Source organism: Nyctereutes procyonoides, unplaced genomic scaffold, assembly GCF_905146905.1.
Source record: "Nyctereutes procyonoides isolate TBG_1078 unplaced genomic scaffold, NYPRO_anot_genome, whole genome shotgun sequence".
In the NCBI taxonomy this organism is placed as follows: domain Eukaryota; kingdom Metazoa; phylum Chordata; class Mammalia; order Carnivora; family Canidae; genus Nyctereutes; species Nyctereutes procyonoides.
In genome coordinates, this window is record NW_026575046.1 from 33,081,481 (window position 1) to 33,106,898 (window position 25,418).

General features: G+C 47.1%; 1 protein-coding gene and 1 long non-coding RNA gene across 4 annotated transcripts in view; one reads left to right on the forward strand and one right to left on the reverse strand.

Annotated features, from left to right (window-relative positions):
* Nucleotides 1-1,610: 1,610 nt before the first annotated feature.
* LOC129509821 (uncharacterized) lies at nucleotides 1,611-20,802 on the reverse strand. 2 transcript variants are annotated; one of them, XR_008664409.1, is made up of 3 exons: nucleotides 20,139-20,802; nucleotides 17,561-17,714; nucleotides 1,611-1,832 (listed from the first exon to the last, which is right to left on the reverse strand). It is a non-coding gene; the product is annotated as an uncharacterized LOC129509821 (long non-coding RNA). The 2 variants fall into 2 exon arrangements; XR_008664408.1 differs by lacking the exon at nucleotides 1,611-1,832 and adding an exon at nucleotides 13,090-13,538.
* Nucleotides 20,803-21,613: 811 nt separating this feature from the next.
* Nucleotides 21,614-25,418, forward strand: part of LARP1 (La ribonucleoprotein 1, translational regulator) — a 56,450-nt gene continuing 52,645 nt past the window's right edge. The window contains exon 1 of one of the 2 annotated variants that reach the window (XM_055325679.1): nucleotides 21,614-22,518. In XM_055325679.1, coding sequence (XP_055181654.1) covers nucleotides 22,059-22,518 — 460 coding nt within the window. In that variant the 5' untranslated portion in view covers nucleotides 21,614-22,058. Of the gene's footprint in view, nucleotides 22,519-23,931; nucleotides 23,950-25,418 lie in introns of those variants that run through there. The other variant, XM_055325680.1, reaches the window with a different exon arrangement.

Consider the following 25,418-nt stretch of genomic DNA (forward strand, 5'->3'; position numbering starts at 1 on the left):
TGGGCTGCTGATTCTCCATCTACCCAGACCACCAGGCTTCAGAGGGGCCTGCATCAGGAGGGAAGCAGGCAGTAAGGTCCTGATGACCTCCAAGAAGCAAAGACTATTCCTTCTACTCCAGCCTTCATGGGTTTGAGACTGTCATCTGGTTCTGGGGTGGGTATTTTGCATGAGGAGAACCATGAGCCTCCAGGGAGTAGAGCCCCCAGCCTCAGGGGAGGGGAAGTGGCAAGATATCATTGGTTGCTGCACTACCTGTGAAACTCATAGGAATGAGGCACTTGTTACCATTCTGATCCTCTCTTAAAGAATAATTCCTATTTACAGATAGGGTGACTCTGCCAAGTACTTTATACACATTGGCCCACTTTAGTCTTCACAACAACACTATCTTGAGTAGCTCCTATTAATATTTCCACTTTACCAGATGAGGAATCTAAAGCTCCAAGAGTTCATGTAACCTGCCCAAGGCCACACAGTTAGTAAGTGACAGAACCGAGATTTAAACTCAGATCTGCTTGACACCCAAGTCCATGATGTTCTTGACCATTACATCACAGTACAATCTGGCAGAGTAAGGTAAAGCACTGTTTTGGTTCTGTATACCAGACCCAGGTAGACCACTCACTTCTTAATAGACATTAGTCATGGAACCTTTGGGCAGGTCTTCTCTGGGCCCATTATCTAGGACTATAGAAAGGCCATTTCCTTTGTCTACAGTTTAAAATTATTAAAGTAAAGGCAATTTATAAACTGTTATTCATTTTTTCAAATGGTATCATTAAGAATTTAAAGAAAGGGAGTCTCTGGCACTACAGAGAGGAGTAAGGCTGGTTTCTGCCCACTTAAAAAATATAGCATAAATGTTATATGAGCAAAGGTTTTATATTCCCAATAATTATGGAATAGCATGTTGAACACCAACCCTCCCACTGAGAATTGTCCAATGAGCTGAAAATAACTGTGTGTATGTGTGTGTGTGTGTGTGTGTGTGTGTGTGTGTGTGTGTGAAAGCATTAGAGAGCTACCAAAGCAACAAGGACCTGAGGGTTCAAGGTTCCAGAGATAAGAGAAATGCAGAGGGGTAAGGTCCATATTCAGCTGCCAGTTTGCCCTTCAAGGAATATGCTGTTTCTCAAAAGATGACTAAGAAGCTGAGCAGAAGCTGAACATCTGAAGGTGTTATGAAGCTGAGATATAAAAGATGGATTTCAGGGTCCACCAAGTAGGAGTATCCCTAATAAACACCCCAAGCTTTCAAATGGAATCCCTAGAGGGTTCTATCCTAGGAGTAGAGGTGACTCAGAAATAGACCAGCTCCACAAAACTGAAGATTAGCATATAATCAATTCAATCCCTTATAAGACTCTTGCTTGCCAAAAAAAAAAAAAAACTCTTGCTTGCCTAAAGTAAAAGTAAAAATTTCTTTGAAGGAAGATAATACCATTCAGGGTATCAACTTTTCTTATAATTCTTTTCATACACAATATCTAGCATTCAATAAAAATTTCAAAAAATCTCAGTAGGCAGACCAAATGGCTGAAAACCAAGAGAAAAAATAGACAATAGAAATAGGTCCCCAGAAGATCCATATATTAGCACTGTAAGACATGGACTCTTTTTTTTTTAAGATATGAACTTTAAAACATGATTTTTATAGTCAAGAAATTAATTGACAAGGGGTACCTGTGGCTCAGTCAGTTAAGCGTGGGCTTAGGTCATGATCCTGGAGTCCTGGGATTGAGCCCTGCATTGGGCTCCCTGCTCAGCAGGAAGTCTGCTTCTCCCTCTGACCATCCTTCCTCTTGTTCTCTCTGTCTCTCTCTCTTTCTCTAAAAAATAAAAAAAATTTTTAAAAAAGAAAGAAATTGATTGACAAGATGGTGAATTTCAGAAGAGAACTAGAATCTACCAAGGAAAATCAAATGAAAATTCTGAGCCCAGGGGATCCCTGGGTGGCTCAGTGGTTTGGCGTCTGCCTTTGGCCCAGGGCGCGATCCTGGAGTCCCAGGATCAAGTCCCACATCGGGCTCCCGGCATGGAACCTGCTTCTCCTTCCTTCTGTGTCTCTGCCTCTCTCTTTCTCTCTCGATATCTATCATGAATAAATAAATAAATAAATCTTTAAAAAAAAAGAAAAAAGAAAATTAGCCTGAAATACAAAACTGAAATTAAAAAGTCAATAGATAGAAAAAAAAAGTCAAAAGATGCATATAACAGTACAGCATATTAGCACAGCTGAAGATAAAATTAGTGAATTGAAGGACAGGCAATAGAAAGTACCCAGACTACAGCACATATAATAAAGAAGAGAGTCATATGGAACATGGTGAAAATGTCTAAATATGTATAATTGAAGTCCCAAGGGAGACTTGCAGCAAAGGGGTGGGGTAGAGAAAAAGGAAGAGGAAGGAAGGAAGAGGAGATGGGGAGGAAGAGAGGAGAAGAAGAGACTCGGAGAAATGAAATGATACTGGAAGCAATATTGTAATGATAGTCAATAACTTCCAAAGCCCAATGAAAGACCCCAAGCCACAGATTTAAGAATCACTTTAAACTCCATGCAGAATAAATAAAGAAAAAACTGAACTAGGACCTATATGGTATAACTGCTGAAAACCAGAGATAAGGGGTAAATCTTGAAGGCAGCAACAATGAAACTAATGGATTCTCCACAGAAATAATGAAGGCCCAGAAGGCATTGGAACTATATTTTCAAAGCAATGAATGAAAACAGATATTGTGTGAGCATAGATGAATAGTTCTCAAGTTTTATTATGGGTATGAATCACCTAGGTTGGGATAGGAAGAGGAAGAATGTTAAAATTTTAGACTCCCAAATCCCACCCCAGATATTTGGATTTAGCAGCTCTGGAGTAGAGTCAAGGAATAGACTTTCAAGAAGTATTCTGCTGTTTCTGATGCTCTGGGACTGTGGGAGGTCGTTTGCAATGATGGCTGCAACATTCCCACCAGTCCTGTGCCTATGCCCATCTGCAATGTGACTTTGCCACTTTTCCAATCAAGAGATAAAGTTTATTTTTTTCTCCTTTTGAATCTGGGCTTACTCAATGGCTTATTTTGACTGATAGATATCAGTTAACATGATGTTATGGTGCATCTGAGCCTTGGGCTCAAGAAGTCTTACATTTTCAGCATTCATGTTTCGGGACACAGCTGCCATGTTAAAAAAAACCTCAAGGTTATCTTGCTGGAGACATTTGGAGAGAAAGGCACAGTCAATAGCCAGCGCCAACAACCAGACAGATGAGTGAGGCATAGGTCTAACCAGGGGAGAGAAACCATATAGTACTTTAAACAGGAAAAGTTTAATATAAAGAATTATCAATTATAACGGGGGGTTGAAGTAACAAGGGACTAATAAGTAAAGAGAACTCTGAAGAATACAAGAATAGCAAATAGGAGGAGCAACCATTAGGGTGGACATAGAGCACCTGAAGTAGAGCCCCCACCCCCCCCACTGCCTAGCCCCTGCCCAGGGCTGAGATCCAGATCTCATCCCAGAGGACATGGCAGAGGGGTCACTGTGGTACCATGCCAGTTGCTGGAATTGTGTCCTCCTATGTTCTAGGAAAGCCATTCTTAGGGAAATGTCTCACCAGAGACACTTTGCTACAAAATCCCTCAAGAGAGATTTCTGGGGAAGCTTTTGGCTGCTGGGTGCTGCTGGCCACTATGCACTGTCAGAGCCCGATGCTAGAGAAGCCATGCACTGCAGAACTGGGCATAGGGGACCCACACACGCTGCAGGATTCTGGTGAAATGGATTCTGAACTTTCTTACTTAATGTATCCCCAGCTTCCAATACTGACAAAACTGAGGATCCTGCTAGCTGGCAGAGGAAACATATTTAAAGGGCCCATATTCATTTTCCTAGAACAGGCAAAAAGGATAAACAGCACAGGCCATCTTAGGCTAGCTAGCCCCAGTCAATGCTTCTGACTACATACACTTGTATGAGTGACCTTAGCTGAGACAGGACTACCTCACTAAGCCCAGCCCAAACCGCCACTTTTCAGAATTATGAGCAAATAAGTGTCATTGTTTTTAATCCTTGTTTTGGGATCATTTGTTTATGGCAAAATATTGTAATAACCATGTTTGCAAGCAAGCTGTTTTCTCCTTCCCACTCTTGCAACTTTCCTTGTGTTATTTCCTCTGCCCAAAGTGACATCCTTGGCTTGCTCTACCTGATGGATGTATTTGCTTGCAGCTACTTAATTAATTCATGTTTTGTTGACTTATAGAACATATGTAGGAAAGCACACAGTCATAAATGTACAGATTGATACATTTCACCAAATGCTTATACAGTGTTACCTACAGTCAGATGCCTCCCTGCATGGTCCATCCAGTCACTAGCCATGCCCCCAAGGGTAAACAGTGTTCTGACATCTTATATCCTGGTTAATTTTGCCTGGCGTTGCACTTTCTATCACCGGGTCATACAGTATGTTTTCTTTTGTGCCTGGCTGCTTTTGCTCAACATTATATTTGTGAGATGCATTCAAGTTGCTATGTGTAGCTATAGTTTATTCCCATCACTGTATACTTTTCAATTTGGGAAATATAGCACAATTTATATATCTATTCTATTGATGGATATTCAGGTTGTTTCCAGTTTGGTGCTGTTTTGAAAAGTGCTGCGTGCACATGCCTTTGGATGAACATAGGTACGTACACCATTCTGTTGGCTGTTCTTACAAATGGGTTATGGAGGCACTCTGGTAGTATATTAAAACTTAAAAATCAAGGGGTTCAGGGTGTCTCAGTCAGTTAAGTATTTGACTCTTGATCTCAGCTCAGGTCTTTTTTTTTTTATTTTTATTTATTTATGATAGTCACACAGAATGAGAGAGAGAGGCAGAGACATAGGCAGAGGGAGAAGCAGGCTCCATGCACTGGGAGCCTGACGTGGGATTCGATCCTGGGTCTCCAGGATCGCGCCCTGGGCCAAAGGCAGGCACTAAACCGCTGCGCCACCCAGGGATCCCTCAGCTCAGGTCTTAATCTTAGGGTCATGGGTTCAAGTTCCGCATTGACCTCCATGCTCCATTAAAATAACAACAACAACAACAATTTTTAAAAATAAAACTATAGGGATCCCTGGGTGGCACAGTGGTTTGGCGCCTGCCTTTGGCCCAGGGCGCAATCCTGGAGACTCGGGATCGAATCCCACATCGGGCTCCCGGTGCATGGAGCCTGCTTCTCCCTCTGCCTGTGTCTCTGCCTCTCTCTCTCTCTCTCTCTATCATAAATAAATAAAAATTTAAAAAAATAAAAATATAAAATGGCACACAAAGATTAACAACTATGAGAAAATGAAAAAAAAAACAAATATCTCTGCATAGAGAAAAAAAGATACTAGATGAGAAAAATGAAATGTTGACAGAGTTTATGGGTAAAGGAAATAGAAATGATTTTACCACTTGATATTCTATCTTTCCAAATAACTATGTAACAATCATATATGTCAAAGAAACATTTAGTCCATTTGATCTCTAAAGTCTTGCTCAAATACCCCCTCCTTCCAAGCAGCCTTACCATGACCAGATCACTGTAGCCACCCAATGTCTTACTTCATTTTTACACTCTGGAGCAAAACCAGCCTGCAGCAGGGGCACAGTACCTTACCTAGAGAAGGTGCTTTCGAAATATCTGATCCTTTCCCTGCAGTCATAGAAATTTCAGCAACAGCCCACATTTCTCAATACAGCACCCCAGCTTACCAGTAAGAGAAGCAGGAATATGAATCCAGATGACTACCTCCATTTTCAACTTGAAAACACCTGACACACAAAGATTTTAAGCAATAGGCCTCCTGCTGCTCAGCAGATCACTGGTAGGAGGATTCTAAAGGAAAGAGGAATCTGGTGCAAAACATCTATCCAGTGTATTCTGAACACAGCAAAAGGGCAAGTGTGGAGATTAAGAAAAAAGCAAAAATTTGGAAACTTCAGCTTTGCATCACCAGCTGTGTCTCTTTGAGCAAGCTAATTTACCTCTCTGAACTCCAGTTCCCTGTCGATCACATGGCAGGGATGGGAATAGACTAATATCCTGGATGACAAATAGGGTTTGACTCCAATTAGGCAGTAGTTGCTGCTTAGAGTGCTACATTGAGAAAGATTCTGAGGTTTAGTCCAGGTTTAGTGAGAAAGAGTGCTGTGATTGATAATTTCAACCACGAGCAGGGGATTTGAAGTTGGTATTATTTATTTGTCTTTTTGAACAAACTGCTCGTCAAGATCCTTCCCAGTCCTGTGTTCAGAGTTTCTGGATTTATTTTATTTTATTTTATTTTATTATTTTATTTTATTATTTTTTTGAGTTTCTGGATTTAGATCTATGTGTGTGTGTGTGTGCGCACAAATATGATTTGTGCATCATATTTATCCCATAGGCAATTCTCTTAATTCCAAAGGCAAAGGAATTTTAATTATCTTCTAAAACTATAGAATTTCGGGTGCCTGGGTAGCTCAGTCAGTTAAGCATCCTACTCTTGATTTGGCTCAAATCATGATCTCAGGGTCTTGGGGTCGAGCCCCATGTTGAACTCCAAGCTGGGTATGGAGTCTACTTGAGATTCTCTCTCTCCCTCTCCCTTTGCTCCTTCCTGACCTCCCCCCCCACACACACATTCTCTCTTCTAAAAAGAATACAATGAATAAAAAATAAAACTATAGACTTTGTCTCCAACAATTCATGTGATATATATTTAAACAATCTCTAAGACTCTCAGAGATCCTTAGAGATGAAAATGTTTGAACACCAAGTGTTAACTATATAATCCTACCTATTCTTTTGTAATAAATCATATTATACAATTACCATCTTTGACAGCCTTTCCTTTCTGCCCTCCCTTCAAGTTGGAGTTGGTCCTGAGAGGTGGGTGTGTTTCGTGCTTGGTTGTAGTGGGCAGTTGAGTTAGTATCTACATGAATGAGGTGAATGTCCTGGATAGAGTCCCACAGTCCCAAACCACTCAGAATCCCCAGGATTGGCTCATTCATTTGCTCTGTGTGGACCCATCTGGAATGTAATGTGGCTTGGAATTTCTGGAGGGAAGTTGACCTTCACCTCATCTGTGAAACAAATATGGTAGGACCATCGGGAGAGTGGTAGGGGTGCTGACTGGACCATGTAAGTAACACATAAATTGTATGTTCATGGCTGCTGAAGGGACCCATGCACAGCATGACAGATGAGTACATCATGTGTGTCTAGCAGAATAGCCAGGCTATCTGAATAGCTTTTGAATCAGACTGCTGAGGGTTTCAACACAGCCCTGAAATTTATAAAGGCATTTTTACCAGCTACTTAACCTCTGTTTCCTCATCTGCAGAATGGGTTTAATAGTGGTACATACTTTGAAGGGTTATTATATGAGATAATTCATGAAAAGCACAAATGTTGAGCACAGATTAAGTTTGCCCTACATAGAAAATATTACTATGCTATTTTTATCTTAAAGTTATTAGCAGTGATTCTAATTATATATACGGTAAAGACTCAGGGATGTGAGTTTCACTTATGTAAAGTTTGTGGACATAAAGACAGGGGCTGGAATGGGATGAAATTTTTTATTGATTTTTAAAAAGATTTTATTTATGTATTCATGAGAGACACACAGGGAGAGGCAGAGACATAGGCAGAGGGAGAAGCAGGCTCCCCGAGAGGAGCCTGAGGCAAGACTTGATCCCAGGACCCCAGGACCGTGACCTGAGCCGAAGGCAGATGCTCAATAATTTAGCCACATAAGGGCCCCTTTGTTGTTGTTTTAATAAGTAATGAAATGCTTCCTTAAAAAAAGTTAGAAAATATAGATGGTAAAAAGAACAAAATAGATACCAGAAAAAGCCATTGTTAATCTTTTGGTGTATATTCTAATGACAATAATGTATATATATTAGAATGGTAAAGGACATTTTACAAAAACAGGATCATACCGAACAGGCTGTTTTATAACCAGCTGTTTTTCGGTGAGTAAAGGAAAATCTACAGGCAAATGCATTGGTTTCTTATTTGTTTATTTGTTGTAAAAAAAAAAAACATCTAACATAAAATTTACCATTTTAAAGCGTAAAGTTCAGTAGTGATATGAATATTCACATTGTTGTAAAACAGACCTCAGTGCTTTTCCATCTTGCAAATCTGAAACACTATCCCCATGAAACAACTTTCTCTCCCTGTTTCCCCAGCCCCTGGTAACCACTATTCCATTTTCTGTTTCTATGAATTTGACTACTTTATTGTTATTTTTTTTAGCGTAAGCTCTGTGCCCAACATGGAGTCAAACTCACGACCCCGGGATCAAGAGTCTCATGCTCCACCAACTGAACCACCTAGGCAGCCCTAAACCTGACTACTTTAAATACCTCATATAAGTGGAATCATATAGCATCTGTTATTTTGTGACTGGCTTACTTCACTTAGCAAGTGTCCTCAAGGTTCATCCATGTGGCAGAACTTCCTCCTTTTTTAAGGCTGAATAATATTAATTTGTATGTAAACACCACATCTGTCCATTCATCCATTGCTGGGGACATGAGTTGTTTCCATCTCGTGGCTATTTTGAATATGGCTGCTATGGACATCAGTGTACAAATATCTCTTTGAGGCCCTGCTTTCAATTCCTTTGGATAAATACCCAGAAGTGAGAATTGCTGGATCATTTAGTAGTTCTATTTTTAATTGTTCGAGAAGGCTACATACTGTTTTCCATAGCAGTTGCACCATTTTACATTCCCACCAGCAGTGCACAAAGGTTCCAGTTTCTCCACATCCTTACCAACACTTGTTATCCACCCATTCTTCCTTCCTCCCTTCTTCCCTCATGCCTTCCATCCACCCATTCTTCCTTCCTTCCTCCCTCCTTCCCTCATGCCTTCTATCCATCCTTCCTTCCTTCTCTGATAGTAGCCATCCAAAGGAGTGTGAGGTGAACAAATGTATTGTTTTAATACAGTTCTAGGGAAACTGTTTGAATTCCTCAAAAGAATAAACACTTTTGACCCTGAGAAGCACAGAATCTTCCTTTTTTTTTTATAGATAAGCAACTAACAAACTTTATGTATCAGAAGCATATCGGATCTAATCTCATTAAACATATTCTGCTTTGTGGATTAACCTCCTCCACCTCCATCACTCCAAATTTTAGAGTGTTCACTATGAAAGGATAGTGACTAGTTTTGTGACCACTGCAGCAGGTCCACCCTGGGTACTTGCTTTCTCCTCAAAAGCCAGGCTACCTCCAAATGTCTCTCTCCCTCTGATGTCCCCCAGCTGTTTGTATCCTTTTCCTTCCTTGGTTCCCCTCTGCTGCTGTCACTTCTGGAATGAGGGGTTCTCCATAGTTGCAGCTCTCCAACTCTGCTCCAACTTCTTTCCCTCCCCGTACCCCCTCAGGAACCAACCCTCAGATCCTTGTCCCCAGCTTCAGGCCCTCTGTTAACTTGCTCCAGCACCTGCTCAGGGAGGTGTGTGTGTGTGTGTGTGTGTGTGTGTGTGTGTGTGTGAGTGTGTGGTGTGGTACCCAAAACTACATTCCCTTAGCAGCGTGGTTCCCACGTGTGCCTCCCACCATACCACATATCCTTCTTTTATAGAGATACATTCTTTCTCTCACAACCTGCCCCCTACAAGGTAGCCAGCATCTAATCTGGACCTTCTGAAGAAGCAGCAGGCTGTTACAATGCTTTTGCAGAAACACCAGCTGAGAGACCCTGCTGGCTCCAGCCCGTTGCCTTCCTAAGGGCTTTTCTTGAGCTCTTTAGATGATACGTTATTTTGCCTTAATGCTGGCCTCAGACACTGGCTCTCTCATGAAATAGAACTCTGCCACACCATTTTATCGTTTTTTTTTAAGATCGAGTTAAATTTAACACAAAATATTGTTGAGGTTTTAAATGTATGGTTCAGTGAGGGTTTGGGTTTTTTTTTTAGGATTTTATTTCTAGGGAATCCCTACCCCCGGGATCAAAAGTCACATGCTTCACCTACCATGCCAGGTAGGGACCCCCAGGCAATAGAGTTTTGACAAATGTGAACCCCCACAAATTACAATATTTTGATACATAATCAGCTAATTTAGAGAAATTGCAGGATTCCATAGAACTACTGGAAAGAATATGGGGTTTGGAGTCAAGAGACCTGGTTGGTCAAGCCTCTCCATTAACTAGCTGTGTGACCTGGGGCAAGTGCCATCCCCTCTCTGAATCTTTGTTTTTGATCTTTATGGTAAGACCAGCTCTAGGGGCCTCCTCTCACTACAGGCCCACATGACATGACAGGGGTTGAACAGAGGTCATACCAGACTTCCTGAAATTATGCAGAGTTGCTATGTCCTGCCTACATTTGCAAAGTGAAGGTACCTCACCTGGATCCTTTCAATCAGATTCCTGAAGAGAAACTAAAGAAATAATAATTACAACAATAAACAAAGATGTCAGAAATCAGTCAAACTGAGCTCTATCTACATCCTGTAGGAATGTACCAAATGCTTATAAATAAATCCTTCTCAAATTTGTTTGCTCTGGTACATTAATGAAAGAAGATTCTGAAGGGATTAGCTTCAAATTCACAGCAAGTATCAAAAACACACTGTTTGCCAAATAGGTTGAGTTTAGCTATTTTGCTGTTTGGAAGCTAATGTGCCTTGCTAAAAGAGGAAAGGGCTCTCCAACATAATAAGACAAATCCCTCACATCCGTAGAGCATTTTTGCACTTTTTGAAGCCTTCTTGTTTATTTATCCTGTGATCTATGCATCTGTTCTACAACAGGAAGCAGGACAGGGATTATTCTGTCTCCTTTTTTCAGGTGTGGTCCTGAGGCCTGGAACAATGAAGTGAATATTCTCACAGTCACCAGTGAGCCCACCCGCTCTGGATTCCTAGCCCTGTGCTTTTGGGGCCTAGCTCCACTGTCTCTTTTGCAAACAAACCAACCAACCCTGAGAACAGAGTCCAGGAAGATCTGAAAATGATAATAACAACAAGAACTTTCAAAGGTAGCAGTTAACAGAAACAGGCATTTGTTGCCTTCCCACTAGGTATTAATGCTTACAATTTTCCCAACAGCCCAATGAGGGTTCTCCCTATTTTGCAGAAGATGAATGGAGGCACAGAGAAGGTTCATGGCTCGCTCAAACTCATATAGCAAGTAGGTTCCAGAGCTGGGATTCTTCCCAGGCCACTCAGAGCCCAGACTTTGTGCACCTATGCTGTACTGCCTAGTGTTGCACCATGCTGCAGAAAGAACTTCCTAAAGCTGTTCATGGGCGAGATGAGCAGCCCTGAGATTCAGAGAGGCCCCTGTTCCCAGCACTTCAAGTGGAATCCAAGTGATCATGATCACTATTGAGCAAGGTTTAGAGGGCAGTTACATTTAAGGCAGAGGGCCAGGCCAAGCATCCCGAAGGTCCCTTCTAACCAGAGATTATAGGATTTGTTTGAAAACTCCCAAGGAGGCCAGCCTTTCCTATCAGGGCAATGAGTGACAAGTCTTCTTGGCCCTTGAGCTTCTAGACTGAACATCCTCTCCCAGGTGGCTGTGCATGGATCATCCTGGAAATCTGACAGCATGGTTCCCAGTCCTGGGACTGGGGAGGAGGGATTGTAGAACACGAAATTACAGGGTGCTGGCAGCCTGATTAAATCAGCATGCTGTGTGCAGTGCTGTGGCAATGCAACATACCAGGCTCACTCCCAGGCCCAGGGCCCAGATATTAGTCACAGAACCACAGTCAGAGCTACAGAGGCTCTCAACAGCACCTCATTCAAACACTGCTTTTCACACGTGGAGAAATGAAAGCCCAGAGAGGGGAAGTGACTTGCCAAAGGCCACACAGCATTCATTCAACCAAATATTAAGCGCCTACTGTGTGAAGCACTGTACTTGGGACTGGGTATTAAGGATGAACAAAATAGCCACAAGCTCCAGTCTCATCGAGTTTATATATTACTAGAGAAAATTGGCAAAAGAAGATAAACACATAAAATCAGAGATTGCGATCTGTGCTATGAAGAACATGGAGTATTTCAGCCAAGTTTATCAAGGGAGGTGTCTCTGAGAAAGGGGACTGTTTTAAGCTGAGGCTTGGAGGATGAGAAGAAGTATATGGTGTTTGTGTTTGTGTGTTGGGGACCATGTGTTCTAGGCAATGGGAATTATGCCCTAGAGGCCCCAGGCTGCCGAGAGCTCCATTTTGAGAAGCTGGCACAGTGCAAGGACAGGGTAGAGGAGCAGGGGCTGGGGGGTCAGAGGTGGATGGAGTCTGGAGCACATGGGGTCTTATGGGCTGAGGTGACAGGTCTGGAATTTATTCCTGTTGGAATATGGAGTCACTGAAGGGTCTTTTGCAGGAGAATGGCAGGCATGCCATAATAGTTCCTGCTTTTCTTGGTTGAGGTGCCCTCTGGGAGCCTCATCACTCTGGGAGGCTGGCACAAAACACACCAGGCGGTACAAGTCACACAAAATGAGCCTGGCTATTCCCCGTCTTTATCTAGTGATCTCTATGCACTTTATCCACATTAAGTAATTAGGTCACTTATGTTATTTGAGGTTCCCTCTTCCTACCATGTGTCACAGATCTAGAAACTCAAGTGCTGTGGGATCCTCTGGGAATTGGTGAACCTCTCTGATCCAGTGACTGTTGCTGGGACACGCAGTCAGGCAGCTTCATCAGCTTGCCACAGACTTTTCCCACCTCATTCCTGTGACCAGCACTCATCCTCTTTGTCATAGAGGTATGAAATGTTAGAAACTGCTATCAAGACTGCGAGGATGGGAAGAAACTTCCAGAACACTCAGAGTTGTTTTTTTTTTTTTAATGGGAAAACTAAATTCCAGAGAAGAAAAGAGACTTTTCTAGGTTCTATAGAACGTAGCAGGAGAAAAAAAAAAAAAAAAAAAAAAAAAAAAAAAGAACGTAGCAGGAGAGCCAGCCAGGGAGGGAGGCCTCTTTCTACATGCCTTTGTCCAATACCACCCCAGCAGAAAGGGAATCAATATTTCTCAAAGGGGTTCCTCAAATACCTGGCTCAGATTTGCTCTATATTACATGAGTTTGGGAAATGCTCTCTTTCTGAGAGATTCACCATGAATGGTAAAAGTCCCAAGCTATCCCACAGTAAAACATTTATTTAACATTGGTTAAATCCAGTGGTTCAACAGATTCCATCCTGGTGGTCTATCTATTCACATTCTGGAGACTTTACCTTGGGAAGTGCCACCCTAAACAAACAAACAAAAAAAACCCTGTCTACAGACCCTGCCATTATCACTATTATGCTTGCTATTATCACTGAAGGCAGGAGCCCTAGTTAATACTTGGGCTCATGTGATCATACCTCTCTCCAGGAGCCTTGCATGATGCTGAGTACTCAGGGATGATGGCACAGATCAATTAATCAACAAACACTGCTGATATATGTTGACTCTGGACCTCCTTAGTCACACAGCCTCATCTGAGATAAGGGGCAGCTTACTTCTTTTCTCGACCAAGGGAAAGGCCTGGGGAAGGAAGCATTGGCAGGAAAACTCAAATATCCCTGAAGATCACCAAATGTTAAAGCAACCTGCCCTGCCCCATACCTTCCCTTTCATGGTGGACAAAGCCCACTCCCTAATTTTAAGTTGTTGTTTGTTTTTTTCTTTTTAATTTTATCTATTTGAGAGAGAGAGAGAAAAAAAAAAAAAAAACAGGAGCAGAGGGAGAGGGAGAAGTAGGCTCCCTGCTGAGCAGGGAGCCCAATGAGGGACTTCATTCCAGGACTCTGGGATCATGACCTGAAGGCAGATGCTTAACTGACTGAGCTACTCAGGTGCCCCTAATTCTAAGTTTTAATATACATATGGCCACCTGCAGGAAGGCTTCCCTGACTACCTCTTCCCTGTCCCTCTGGCCTGTGCTCCTCCTTGCCTCATCTTTAATCTCCAAAATTTGTCTATACCATGTGTTTAGTGACTGGGATTGTATCAACCTGTGCAAGGATCTCAATGAGGGTAGTTGGCTGCTTGGCTGGGAGTAACAAACACCAGAGGAAGGGTATGATCTGACACTCACTAGTGTGTGCTGGGCCCATCTAATCACAGCTAAACTCAATTAAAAAGAAAATACTGTGTGGGCCAAACAAAACATGCCTGTGGGCTGAAACTGGCCAGAAGGCTGACAGCTTGCAACAGCTAGAATGTGATCTGGAGAGGGAAGACATTGCATTTGGAATCTATAGAAGTCCGGGGGCTGCCATCAACTAGCATCAGGACTCCAGAGGAACACTTCATCTTTCTGAGAGCTGGTTTCCTCGTCTAAAGATTAGGGTAACACTTGCTCTGCATTTTTTGTGTGGGATTCGAAGAGTGTTTGTCTTGATGCTATGCCAATGATAATAATAGCAAATACTTATTCAGTATGTACTATTTGTCAGGTACTGTTCTAAGCACTTTGCATGTATTTACTCACTTAATTCTCATAATAACCCTAAAGGTAAGAGCTGTTATCATCTCCGTTTTACAGATGAGGAAACTAACACAGAGAGAGATGAAGGAACTTGCCCAAGGTTACAGAGCTGGCAGGTGGCAAAGCTAGCTATAAGATCCTACCCTTTCATAAATGTTGGTTCATTTACTGTTCTCAAAGGCATAATGAATTTTCTCAGGCAAGTATTTTCCTTTCCCCATTTTATAGATGGAGACAATAAAGCTCAGAGAAGTGAAGTAACTTACCCAACAACACACAGCTAGGAAATAGGCAAACCTGAATCTGAACTTAACTCTTTTGACCTCAAACCCTTTACTTTTTTCCCCTGTGCTATAAGTAAAGGACAGGCAAGTAGTCTGTGACAAGAACACTGTGCTAGTGTAGGGAGTTTTTTTTTTCCCCTGGGACAGAGAACATGTCTTTCCCTTTATTGTTTCCACCCTAGTCCCTAGAGCAGGGCCCTTCTGTTCTGAGAGCTCAGTACTTGTGACTGATTATGGTCATGTTGCCAGGAAAATTGCCTTCTGCCTTTGTTTTGGCTACTAATTTCCACCTGTCTCCATAAGAACTTGGATGTTTCCAGACTCTGGAATAATTGAATGTGGTTGTCTGAGTTTGTCTCACAGGTGGGGCAGGGGGTTTGTATTTTCCATTTGTGCCATGTCTCCTCTGAGGTGCTGGGGGGGTCTGGAATGGAAGGGGCATGACCTGGGTTCTCATTTTGATTCTGCTGCCCTGGCATCCTGGAGTAACTGACTGAACTGTGAGTCTCAGTTCTTCAGCTGCCAACTGGGGACAGTCATCTCTGTCCTTCCCCACGAAAGCCCTTTGTGAAATGCAATGTGGCAAACCATAGGGGCTCAATAGATGATACAACTAACTATGTGAAGGGAATTTACAGTGATGTGGAGAAAGTGCTCATAATACACTGCCAAGGTGGGAAAGCAAAAAATAAACCTGCTGAATTTGCAATACAATCTCAATTAGGTAAAACATACATAGAAAAAAGACTAGAAGAAAATACACCAACATGTTGCTGATGATTACCTCTGGGGTGTGGCCTTATATGCAGGTATTACTTTGCTATACTTAAAATATTTTCTGTTTCTTAAAGTTAGCACATTTACTTTTCATATTATATCTTATCATTTAAAAGTACATATATAATTTATATAGTTATATATAATTAACATATTTATTAAAGATATTATATATTAAGTATATATAAAATTGAGCACTTGGCCCTTGACAGCATTACTCTGGTTACCAAAACATTGACGTGATCGGGACTGATCCTGTAGTCATTCATTCATTCATTCATTCATTTTTTTTTTTTTGTCAAGAAAATACACTGAGGGCCTTCTTTGCGGGAGACACCAGTGATAGATCCAATAAGGGACAGTAAGAAGAATGGAATGCTATCCCTACTCCAAGAAATGTCATAAGCTAGATGGAGGAAAAGGTCTACTCAAAAGTAACCATAGCTGAAGAAAGAAATAACATAAAAAATTCCATATGCTTTAAGAATACTGCCATTAGGAGTTAAGAGTGGGGAGAAATCTCTTCTAGCTGTGGAAATTAAATAAGATTTCATGAGGAACTTGGCATTTTGTGCTGAACCTTGAAAGACAAGTAGAATTCTGGACCAGTGGAAATGATATTACTGGCAATAATAAAAGTAACAAAAGGTGATACTTACTTACCACATACTATGTGCAGGCATTGTGCTATTCAATTACACACATTATCTCCTTTAAAGATCACTGAAGCTCTAGGGGATAAGTAGTTCACTATCATTTCCAATTTACAGATGGGGAAACTGAGGCTTAGAAGTTAAATATTTGCTCACAAAGTCACCAGATGGTCAAGCTGGGATTTCGCCCTCAGGACCTCGCTCTGAACAGGAATCAGAGTGAGAGGAATTACATGAATTGAGGCAGGAAAGAATGGGGCCCACAGGGTTAAGCCTTCAGGGAGCTTCCTGAAGATAGGAAACGTGTATCTTGCTCATTTGTCTAAGTCCAGGGCCTGGGCAGTACCTGGCACATCGTGGGTGCTTAATAAATATTTGCCGAAGGAAAGAAATAGTGAGTGGTCCACTGCTGCTGGAAAATAGAGGGTGTGGTAGAGGTGGCAGGAGAGGAGAGGGGAGTGAGTAGGGAGATTTTTAGCAGAGGCAGGCTCATCAAAGTCCAGGAAAGAGTCAGAGAACTGGCTCAGGCAGTGTGGTAGGCTGCATTGCAGCGGGGAGAACAATTAGTGGGCAAGCTCATCATGAGACCATTTGAGAAGTGCAGGCATGCCAGGATGGGGAGCGGGGCTGGGGGAAAGATGGTAGCATGGAAGAGGAAGAGGCTGGGATGAGGAGGCTTGGCTCTAACCCAAGGTGGCAGATGTATTAGAAGTTAAATTCTCCATCGGACCACCTTCATTACAAACCCATTCTTTCCGTTTCCTAAGCCCCTGGGGGATGCTTGGCTGCCTCTGAGCCTACTTCCTCATCTGTAAAATGGGGATAATCGTACTTAAACAAAAGTGTTGCTCTGGGGGTTAACCAGGTTTTATGGGAACAATCAGTACTCCTCCACCCCCCACCCCACTTAACTCCTGATGTATGCAGTGACTTCACAAGAAGAGGTCTAGGCTGAGCCTCCTCCCAGGAACTGAATAAATTTCTTGGCATGTGCTAAAAGACCCAAGAGTTTTCAGAGTTTGGAATAACACTCCCCCGGGCTGGCACAGTAAGTATTGGCCAAAGCCCCACCCCTGCTGACCCCACCCACTCCTCGGTGTCTGCCTCCTGCCCAGGAGCCCAGGATATCAGCAGATAAGGTACACAGCCCAAGTTCTTCCAGAAACACAAGTTCCTTTGGAAAATCAAACTGAAAGAGGAGTAACACTGTACACCTATGCGTGTTAAACTTTTTCTTCCTAACACAGATAACTCGAGGAACCTCCACACCACCTTTTACCTATGCTCCCCACAAAAGAATGAAGTTTGGTAAAAACTGTACCTTGCACATCCATAAGCCAGATAGGCAGGTATTATGCTTACCGTTTTGTGGATGGAGAAATGGAAGCCCAGGAAGGTAGAGAGGCTGTCCAAAGGCATTCGGCAAAGCCAAAGATGGGCTGGTCTCTGGGCTCTCTGGTCCCTTGGTCCCTTGGTCCCTCAGTCCCCGGTCCCTGGGGCAGCTTCCTCTGTCTCTCTTCAGGAAGTTGTGAGCACCAAGAGCAAGCAAACACATAATTAAATACAAATAGGTATTTGGACCCACTTTATAATTTTATTTTTTAAGTTTGATTTTTCTCACTCTGTGTCTCTGGGTTTTTTGTTTTTTTGGGTTTTTAAAAGATTTTATTTATTTATTCATGAGAGACACAGAGAGAAAGAGAGGCAGAGACACAGGCAGAGGGAGGAGCAGGCTCCATCCTGGGACCCCGGGATCATGTCCTGAGCTGGAGGCAGACACTCAACTGCTGAGCCATCCAGGCATCCCTGTGTCTCTAAACATGTGTGTGTCAAAGCCCTGGGCAATAGGCAAGTTAGTTTGATCCTTGTCACTTTCTGCCCAAAGCAAATCTTGTTTTACCTCTTTTTTTTGCCTGAGGGCACATATTGCTTAATTACTTGCCCCTCTTCCCCACCCCCCCACCCCAGAAGTTTACATTTTGGGGAGACAAGATTCAACAATTTTAGCATTTTTCCCAGACTCATGTATTTGATTGTCTCTCTGTAAGAACTTGAGGATTTGGCAATGGAAAGAAGAGAGGCAGGCCTTATAGTGTGCTGTGGTAAGAGCAAGGCCTGGGAAGTTATACTGCCCTGAAACAGGTCACTTTGATATTTAGCTGCTGCCTGTGACCCCAGGCACCCACCTTACCTTCTTTTTTAAAGATTTATTTATTTATTTATTTATTTATTTATTTATTTATTTATTTATTTATTTGAAAGAGAGAGAGAGAGAGAGCACGAGAGGGAGAAGAAGAGACAATCTCAAGCAGACTGCGCTGAGCAGAGAGCCTGACTCAGGGCTCACATCTCATGACCCTGAGATCACGACCTGAGTGGAAATCAGGAGTGGGACGCTTAACTTACTGTGCCACCCAGGCACCCAAACCACTTTACTTTCTTTTCTGAACTTCAGTGACCTTCTTTTATGAGTAAAGAGAACAGTCACAAGGCCTCACCATGCCAGGCACAGTCAGGACTCAAAAGATATTTGTGGCAAGAATTAATATCTATCTCATTGGGCTATTGTGAGAATTCAATGAGATAACGAACATCAAGTATTTCTCATAGAACCTAGCACACAGTAGCTACTCAATAAAAGTAGCTACTCTTAATTGTTTTTGGTCATTATTAATATTTAGAACTGAGTATATAATGCCGCAGTGGGTCAGGAATTTTAAAGACCTGAACTCAAATCCCAATTGCATCATTTAATGTAGAAAAAGCTACTGGATTTAGGATCAAGAAATTCAGGTGTGGGGGATCCCTGGGTGGCGCAGCGGTTTGGCGCCTGCCTTTGGCCCAGGGCACGATCCTGGAGACCTGGGATCAAATCCCACGTCAGGCTCCCAGTGCATGGAGCTTGCTTCTCCCTCTGCCTGTGTCTCTGCCTCTCTCTCTCTCTCTCTCTCTGTATGACTATCATAAATAAATAAAAAATATATATATAAAAAAAAGAAATTCAGGTGTGAGACCTGGTTCTGCCCTAAACTAGCTGTGTGACCCTTGGTTAAGTAACTTCACTTCTCTGAACCTCACTGTTCTCATCTGCAAAACAAGGAAATTGAGTAATTGTTAAGATTCCTTTTTCCAGTGATGAGAGCCTCAGTTTAAGTTGTAGTCTTTTACTTTACTGTCTCTGGCCCGTTTGCCCATCTGTAAAATGGCACACTGGTGTTTAGGAGCCTCTTCCTAGGACAGAGCAGGAACAGGGTATGCAGATCCCAGGGCCCCTCCAACCTCCAAACAGCAGGCTTAGAGGTGCTTGACTGCTGGGCAGTGTGTATAGGTAACTCGTCCACATGGAGTTCCTGGTCCCCTCACAAGTTGCATGGGGGTACCTCTAGCTTCTACCTCCAATTACAGGAATATGGAAAAGAATGACCAACAATATTAGGAGAGTTCAGAGAGGATCTAGTGTGAATGACTTATAGGAAATACTTATCAGCAAGTAGGATAAAAAATAGTGCATTTGAGTGGCAAGGCGCAATAATGTACCTTCTGATTAAGAGCACATACAACGCGGTTATGAAGAATCTTGCTAAAATTCATTGAGATTCCCGTAATCATTACCTTTCTCGGGACCTCTTTTGAAGCACTGGCCTCAGTCTCCACAATTTACACAGCATTTTGACAAACAATGTCTCACCTGACTCCTCACAAAAGTTGAGAGGGTAGAAGCAAGTCAGGCATAATTTACCCCCATTTCACCACCAGGAAATGGTATCCAGGGGAAGAGAGGGATGCTCACCAAGGTGTAGAGGCTGAGTTGCAAGTTATTGAGGAGCTGGGACTAGACATCAGATTGCCTGGCTGTCCCCAACAGTGCCTGTTCTCAGTAGTCATGGTTACAACCACCCTACAACCATCTTCGTTTCCCGAGCGGTTTCAAGAGGCTTACCATAAGCCTCCTCCTGTATCCAGGAGGTCCTGTGTTCTGATCCTTGCCTTTGGAGATGGCCGACATCCCAGGCTGTTATGTCTTGAGCAAGCAGGATCACAGCCAAAGAGGCCAGGAATTCTCCCAGTGAATTGTAGGGCCATCTGATGGGTAAGCACCCAAGGTGGGGGGGGAGGTTCTTAGACACTTTCTAGGTCCTGTACCAGGCATACTTAATTCTAAAACATTTGGAATCTGTATTCAAAGTTTTCCTTCATCATCATCCATACTAAAGGAGCTGCTCGAGTCTAACCTACCACTGTAGTAGTTACTGTCTTCATAGATACTACACAAGCCCTTGTTTATCACCTCGTTTATGGTCTTTCTCCACCTTAGAGTGTAAATTCCGTGAGGACAGAGAACTTGCTAGCCTGATTGATTGCCAAACCCCGTTTCCTAGAACCCTGCAGGCCCCCACCCTATGAGGTTAGTAAATATTTATTGAATGTGCACTGAAGTTTGAAATCACTGTCCTACACCACTGGTTCATTTTACGATAGAGAAACTGAGGCCCACGGAGGAGATACCTGGTGCATAGTTTGTAAGGGGCAGGGCCAGGGCCAGGGCCAGGATAAAAATCTCAGATCTCTGAGTCCCAATCCAGCCCTGGTTTAACTCCGCCCAAAGCAATTCTTTAGAAAAAGCGAAATTCACTTGAAAGAAAAGACGTTTCCTGCCTTATAAATACTGGGTTTCAGGGGCTTGGCCGGGTGGGGGTGGGGGGCGGCTGCTGGTAATTCCGTCCCCACTTTGTAGGCACCCTTGTCCCCAAGGGTTAAGGGCTTGCCTTCGGGCCAGGCGTCGAACCCGACTGCGGGCAGTGTCCAGGCCAGGGCCCGCGGGGAGGAGCCCAGCGCGGCCCGCGGAGGTGAGGGCGGCTCGCCCAAGGTCACCCAGGCGGGGCCCCGGAGGGGCCAGGCCCGCGGAGCGCCAGGGAACCGGCAGCGTCGGCGCGTCCTCGAGGTGGGTAGGGACCCCTCGCCTTCGCCCTGTAAGTCAGGGGTGACATTAATGGCTCCGACTCCCGAGTCGGGCGCAGCCAGCCTGGAGAGCGCGAGCAGGCCCGCTCGGCCGCGTGGCCCGCTCCCATGTGCTCCACCTGCGGACGCTCCGACGCGCGGGCCCTTTAAGACACCTCCCCCTCTTCCCCCCCCCCTCTCTCCTGCCCGCCCCCCGTCGCCCGCCCGCCCTCCCTCCCGAATTGCATCAGGCACGTGCTCGCCCCCGTCCGGTCGGAGCACCCCTCACCCCCCAGCCCGGGCGGTGCTCCGAGGCCTCGGAGGCGAGGGGCGGGGCGGGGCGGGGGCGGGGCCGCGGGGCTGTGCGCGCGCGCTCCCGCCGCCTCCGCCCGCCCGCCGCCCGCCGCCCGCCGCCCGCCGCCCTGGGCCGGCCTCGGCGGGCGCGTCCCCGCCGCGCCGTCCCCTCCCCTCGCCCGCCGCGTCGCGAGGCGCGCGCCCGCCCGCCGCCTGCCGCGGATCGCGTGGTCGCCTCGGCTCGCCGCGCCTCTCCCCCGTCCGTCCATATTGCTGCAGCCCCCGAGCCGGGAAGCCCGGGCCGCCCCGGCGGCGGGGGGGAGGGAGGGACGGGACGAGAAGCCCGCCGGGCTCGGGGTGGGGGCGCCTTGCGAGGAACGGGCGGGGGGGGCCGCGCGCCGCGGAGGCCTGGACCGCAGAGTGGGGGGCCTCCCTCCCCCCCCGCCCGCCAGCGGGCCTCGGACCTACGGCGGCTGCATCCGACCGCGAGGGGAGCCGCGCCTAGCGGGAGCCCCGGCCCTTCTCCGCAGGGACTGGGGCCCGGCGGCCCGGAGGAAGGCGTCGCGGGTGCCCTGAAAGCCAAGTTCGCGGCGGGGGAGGCGGCCTCTCCGGGGGGGCGGGCGCGCAGATGGCCACTCAGGTGGAGCCGCTGCTGCCGGGGGGCGCCCCGCTCTTGCAGGCCGAAGAGCACGGGGGTCTGGTGAGGAAGAAGCCGCCGCCGCCGCCGCCGCCGCCGCCTGCCGAGGGCAAGGGCGAGCCCGGGGCGAACGACGTCGGAGGGGGGGAGCCGGACGGCGGCGCCCGGAGACCTCGGCCGCTCTGCGCCAAGCCGCACAAGGAGGGCACCGGGCCGCCGGAGCGCGAGAGCCCGCGGCCGCCGCCGCCGCCGCCGCCGCCGCCGCCGCCGCCCGGCGCCGAGGGCCCGGCGGTCAGCGACGGGGAGGAGGGCGGCGGCGAGCCGGGCGCCGGCGGAGCCGCGGCCGCGGGGCGCCGGGACTTCGTGGAGGCCCCTCCGCCCAAGGTGAACCCGTGGACCAAGAACGCGCTGCCGCCGGTGCTGGCCGCGGTGAACGGACAGTCCCCTCCAGGTGGGTCCGCCTGCTGGCTCCCCGGGCCGGGACCTCTTCCGGGGAGGAGGGCGTCCCCTCCCCCAGCGGCCTTGAGGGCCCGGGGGTCCGCCGCCGGCCGTCGTGACTCGGGGCTTTTTCCTTTTCTCTCTTTTTCTTCGCCTCGGGTTTGCGTTGGGCCGCCGTGCCCGGTCCCCCGACGCGCTCGGGAAGCCGCCCCGGCCGAGCCCGGCCTCCGGGAGCCCACGGCCGGCGCCCGGGCCTCGGCGGCTGGCGGGCAGCGGCGTGGCCCGGGCCTACCCCGCGGGGGGACGGCGGGCGCGGGCGGCAGCGAGGGCCCCCGCCCCCGCGAGCGGGTGTCGGGGACGGCGCCTGGCCGGACGCGTTCCCGGGAAGCCCCTCTTCCCGCCGCGCCCCGCCCCACGCTCGCGTCCCGGGAGCGCCGCGATCGGCCCCATGTTGTGAGCGTTTCGTGAGCATATGTCAGGGCGGCCGCACGGATCCGGGCGCGCAAAGTGAGCAAGTTTTGTCGTGTGGTAGGTGGTCGTAGGCGGCAGGGGCGCCTCGGGCGACGGGTCGAGGGGTCGGTTACGGGGACGAGGACGAGGAGGACGAGGAGGACGAGGAGGAGAGAGGAAGCCCAACGTGTCACTGGCTTCGGGGGTTTCCCTTCCCGGTCCCGGGGACCTTCCGCCTCGAGAGGGGGCCGGGCGGCGGGCGTGCGGGGGACCCGCTCCGGGGGAGGCGGAAAATGGGCGGCGAGGCCGGGGGCACGCGGCGCGCCGAGGGGCGTGCGGCGGCGGGGGAGGGAGTGGCCGCGCCGGGCGGGCGGGCGGGTGACAGTTGGGCGCCATGCGCCGCGCCGGCGGCCCGCGGGCTGCTGGCGGCCGCGGGGCCTGTGCGTTGGGGGTGGAGGGCGGGTGCGGGCGGGTGCGGGCGGCGGCGGCGGCGGCGGCGGCGGCGCGGGGAGTGCGTGTGCGCGGGGAGTGCGTGTGCGCGGGCCCTTCCCGGCATTCCTCCGCAGCCGGGACGGCGTGGTGCCTCCCCGCGCGGGCAGCGGCATGTGACCGCCGCCGCGCTGCCCGCGCCCTGCCCCTCCGGCTCGCGGTTTCGGTCCTGCGGCCCCGGGCCCTGGGAGATCGCCGCGGGGCCGTGTCAGCGCGGGGGCGGGCGGGGGGCGGGCGGTGCCGAATCCGGAGGCCGGCGGGCCTCGGTGGCCGGCTTGGGCGGGGGGCGCGCGGAGGCGCCGCGCTCGGTGTGTTGGGCCCTTTGGCAGTGGATCCGGAGCGAAGCCGGCCTGAGGCTACAGCGGCGGGCCTGCGGCCTCCGCCCCGGTGCCGGTGCCGGTGCCGGTGCCGGTGCCGCGGCAGAACTCCTCCCTTGCTGCAGCCGCTGGCCGAGGGGGACTGGCCGAGGTTGAAGAGGGAGCTGATTAAGGCCTTCACATTCGAGGTGGGGATTAGAATCCACTCGTAGTCCTAGGGAAACCAGAACAGCCAATTCTGAAAATAGCATGTTGCAATTTTTATTTCTTTGAAGGTTGCTTCATTTGGAGGAGGGGACATTGACGTTTACTAATGATACCTCAAACCGTGTTCTCTCTTCCTTCTGCGCTCTCTCCCCTTCCCCCCTTTGCCTTCCAGAACCCTCTTATGCAAAGGGCAGTGCTGAAACCTCCATTTTCTTGCATATCCCTCCTGATCCACCCACAGAGGGAGGGAAATCAACTTTAAAACGCTCTTTGGTCCTTCCCCCGTCTTTAAACTCAAAGGGGTATAATCATCCCCAGGAGAGAGCGCTCCTCAGAAGTTTAAATGGGGCTACTCACCCTGGCTGCTGCTGCTGCTGCTGCTTAGCTTAATGGTGAACCTGCCTTGTGGGTTTTAAATCAGCCGTGACATCAGGTGGTATTGGGTGCCTGAGCTGGCATTTTGTGCAAGTGCAGTGCACCCTTGATAGGGTGCGTCACTGGGGTTATTGATCGTGGGAAGAAGACAGCTTGGCTGGCATCTCGCCTTTCCCTGGAGTGGAGAAGCCAACTTGCTTTAAGTGCCCAAAGCAAAATTCTGAGCCTAGTAGTTTTGCTCTGTTTTTGTTTTTCAGGAGTCTTAAGGCAAGAAAGTGTCTTGTCTGCTCGTTGGTTTTTGAACCTTTGGACTAGTCTTTGACAGACTTAACTCTCAATTAATCCAGTAGCTTCTTTGCTTAAAAGCCTGTTATTAGGGCCTGGATGCTTTTTGAGAGAGAATTTTGTGATTGAATTGTCTGTCTGGTAAGGTTAGTTGGTGGCCCTTTCTTTGGAGAGTCTACATCGACTGCTAAGGCAGTTTTTCAGTCCTGATTTTATTTGCAACTTAGACAAGTTTAAATGTGACACCAATGGAGTGGCAGTGTGGTCTTGGGAATTTTTGTGTTCTGTGATGCATATGTTTTTGGGAGTCCACAGAAATGAGTGCCTCATAAGCAAGCTAAAAGCTTTCCAGAGCTTGCTGCAAATGCCTATTTTTAGCCCTCCTTTTGGCTCGGATGCTAGTGTTTTAGTGCTTTAAGGGACACATGCAGTAACTAGTAATAAAAGATGTTTTCCACTATCCCCCCCCCCCATTCTTAAGTCAGGACTTACGTTCCCCTAGAATATTTTGAAGACATTTAATTTTTTTTTCCCTTATTCTAGCCACAGCTACTGAGTATGAGAGAAGCAGGGTGAGAAACGATACACTGCAAAGGTTCTGGGGTTAAAACAGCATTCGCTCAAATGCCAGCTCTCCCACTTGCTGGCTGTGCCTCCTTGGGCAAGTAACTTAACCATTCTGTGTCTCAGCTTCTCCATTTATCTAATAGGGAGTAAATTAAGATTTATCTGCTTCATAGGGTTGTTGTCAGCATTCACTGTAGTGATATCCCAATGCTTGACATGTAGT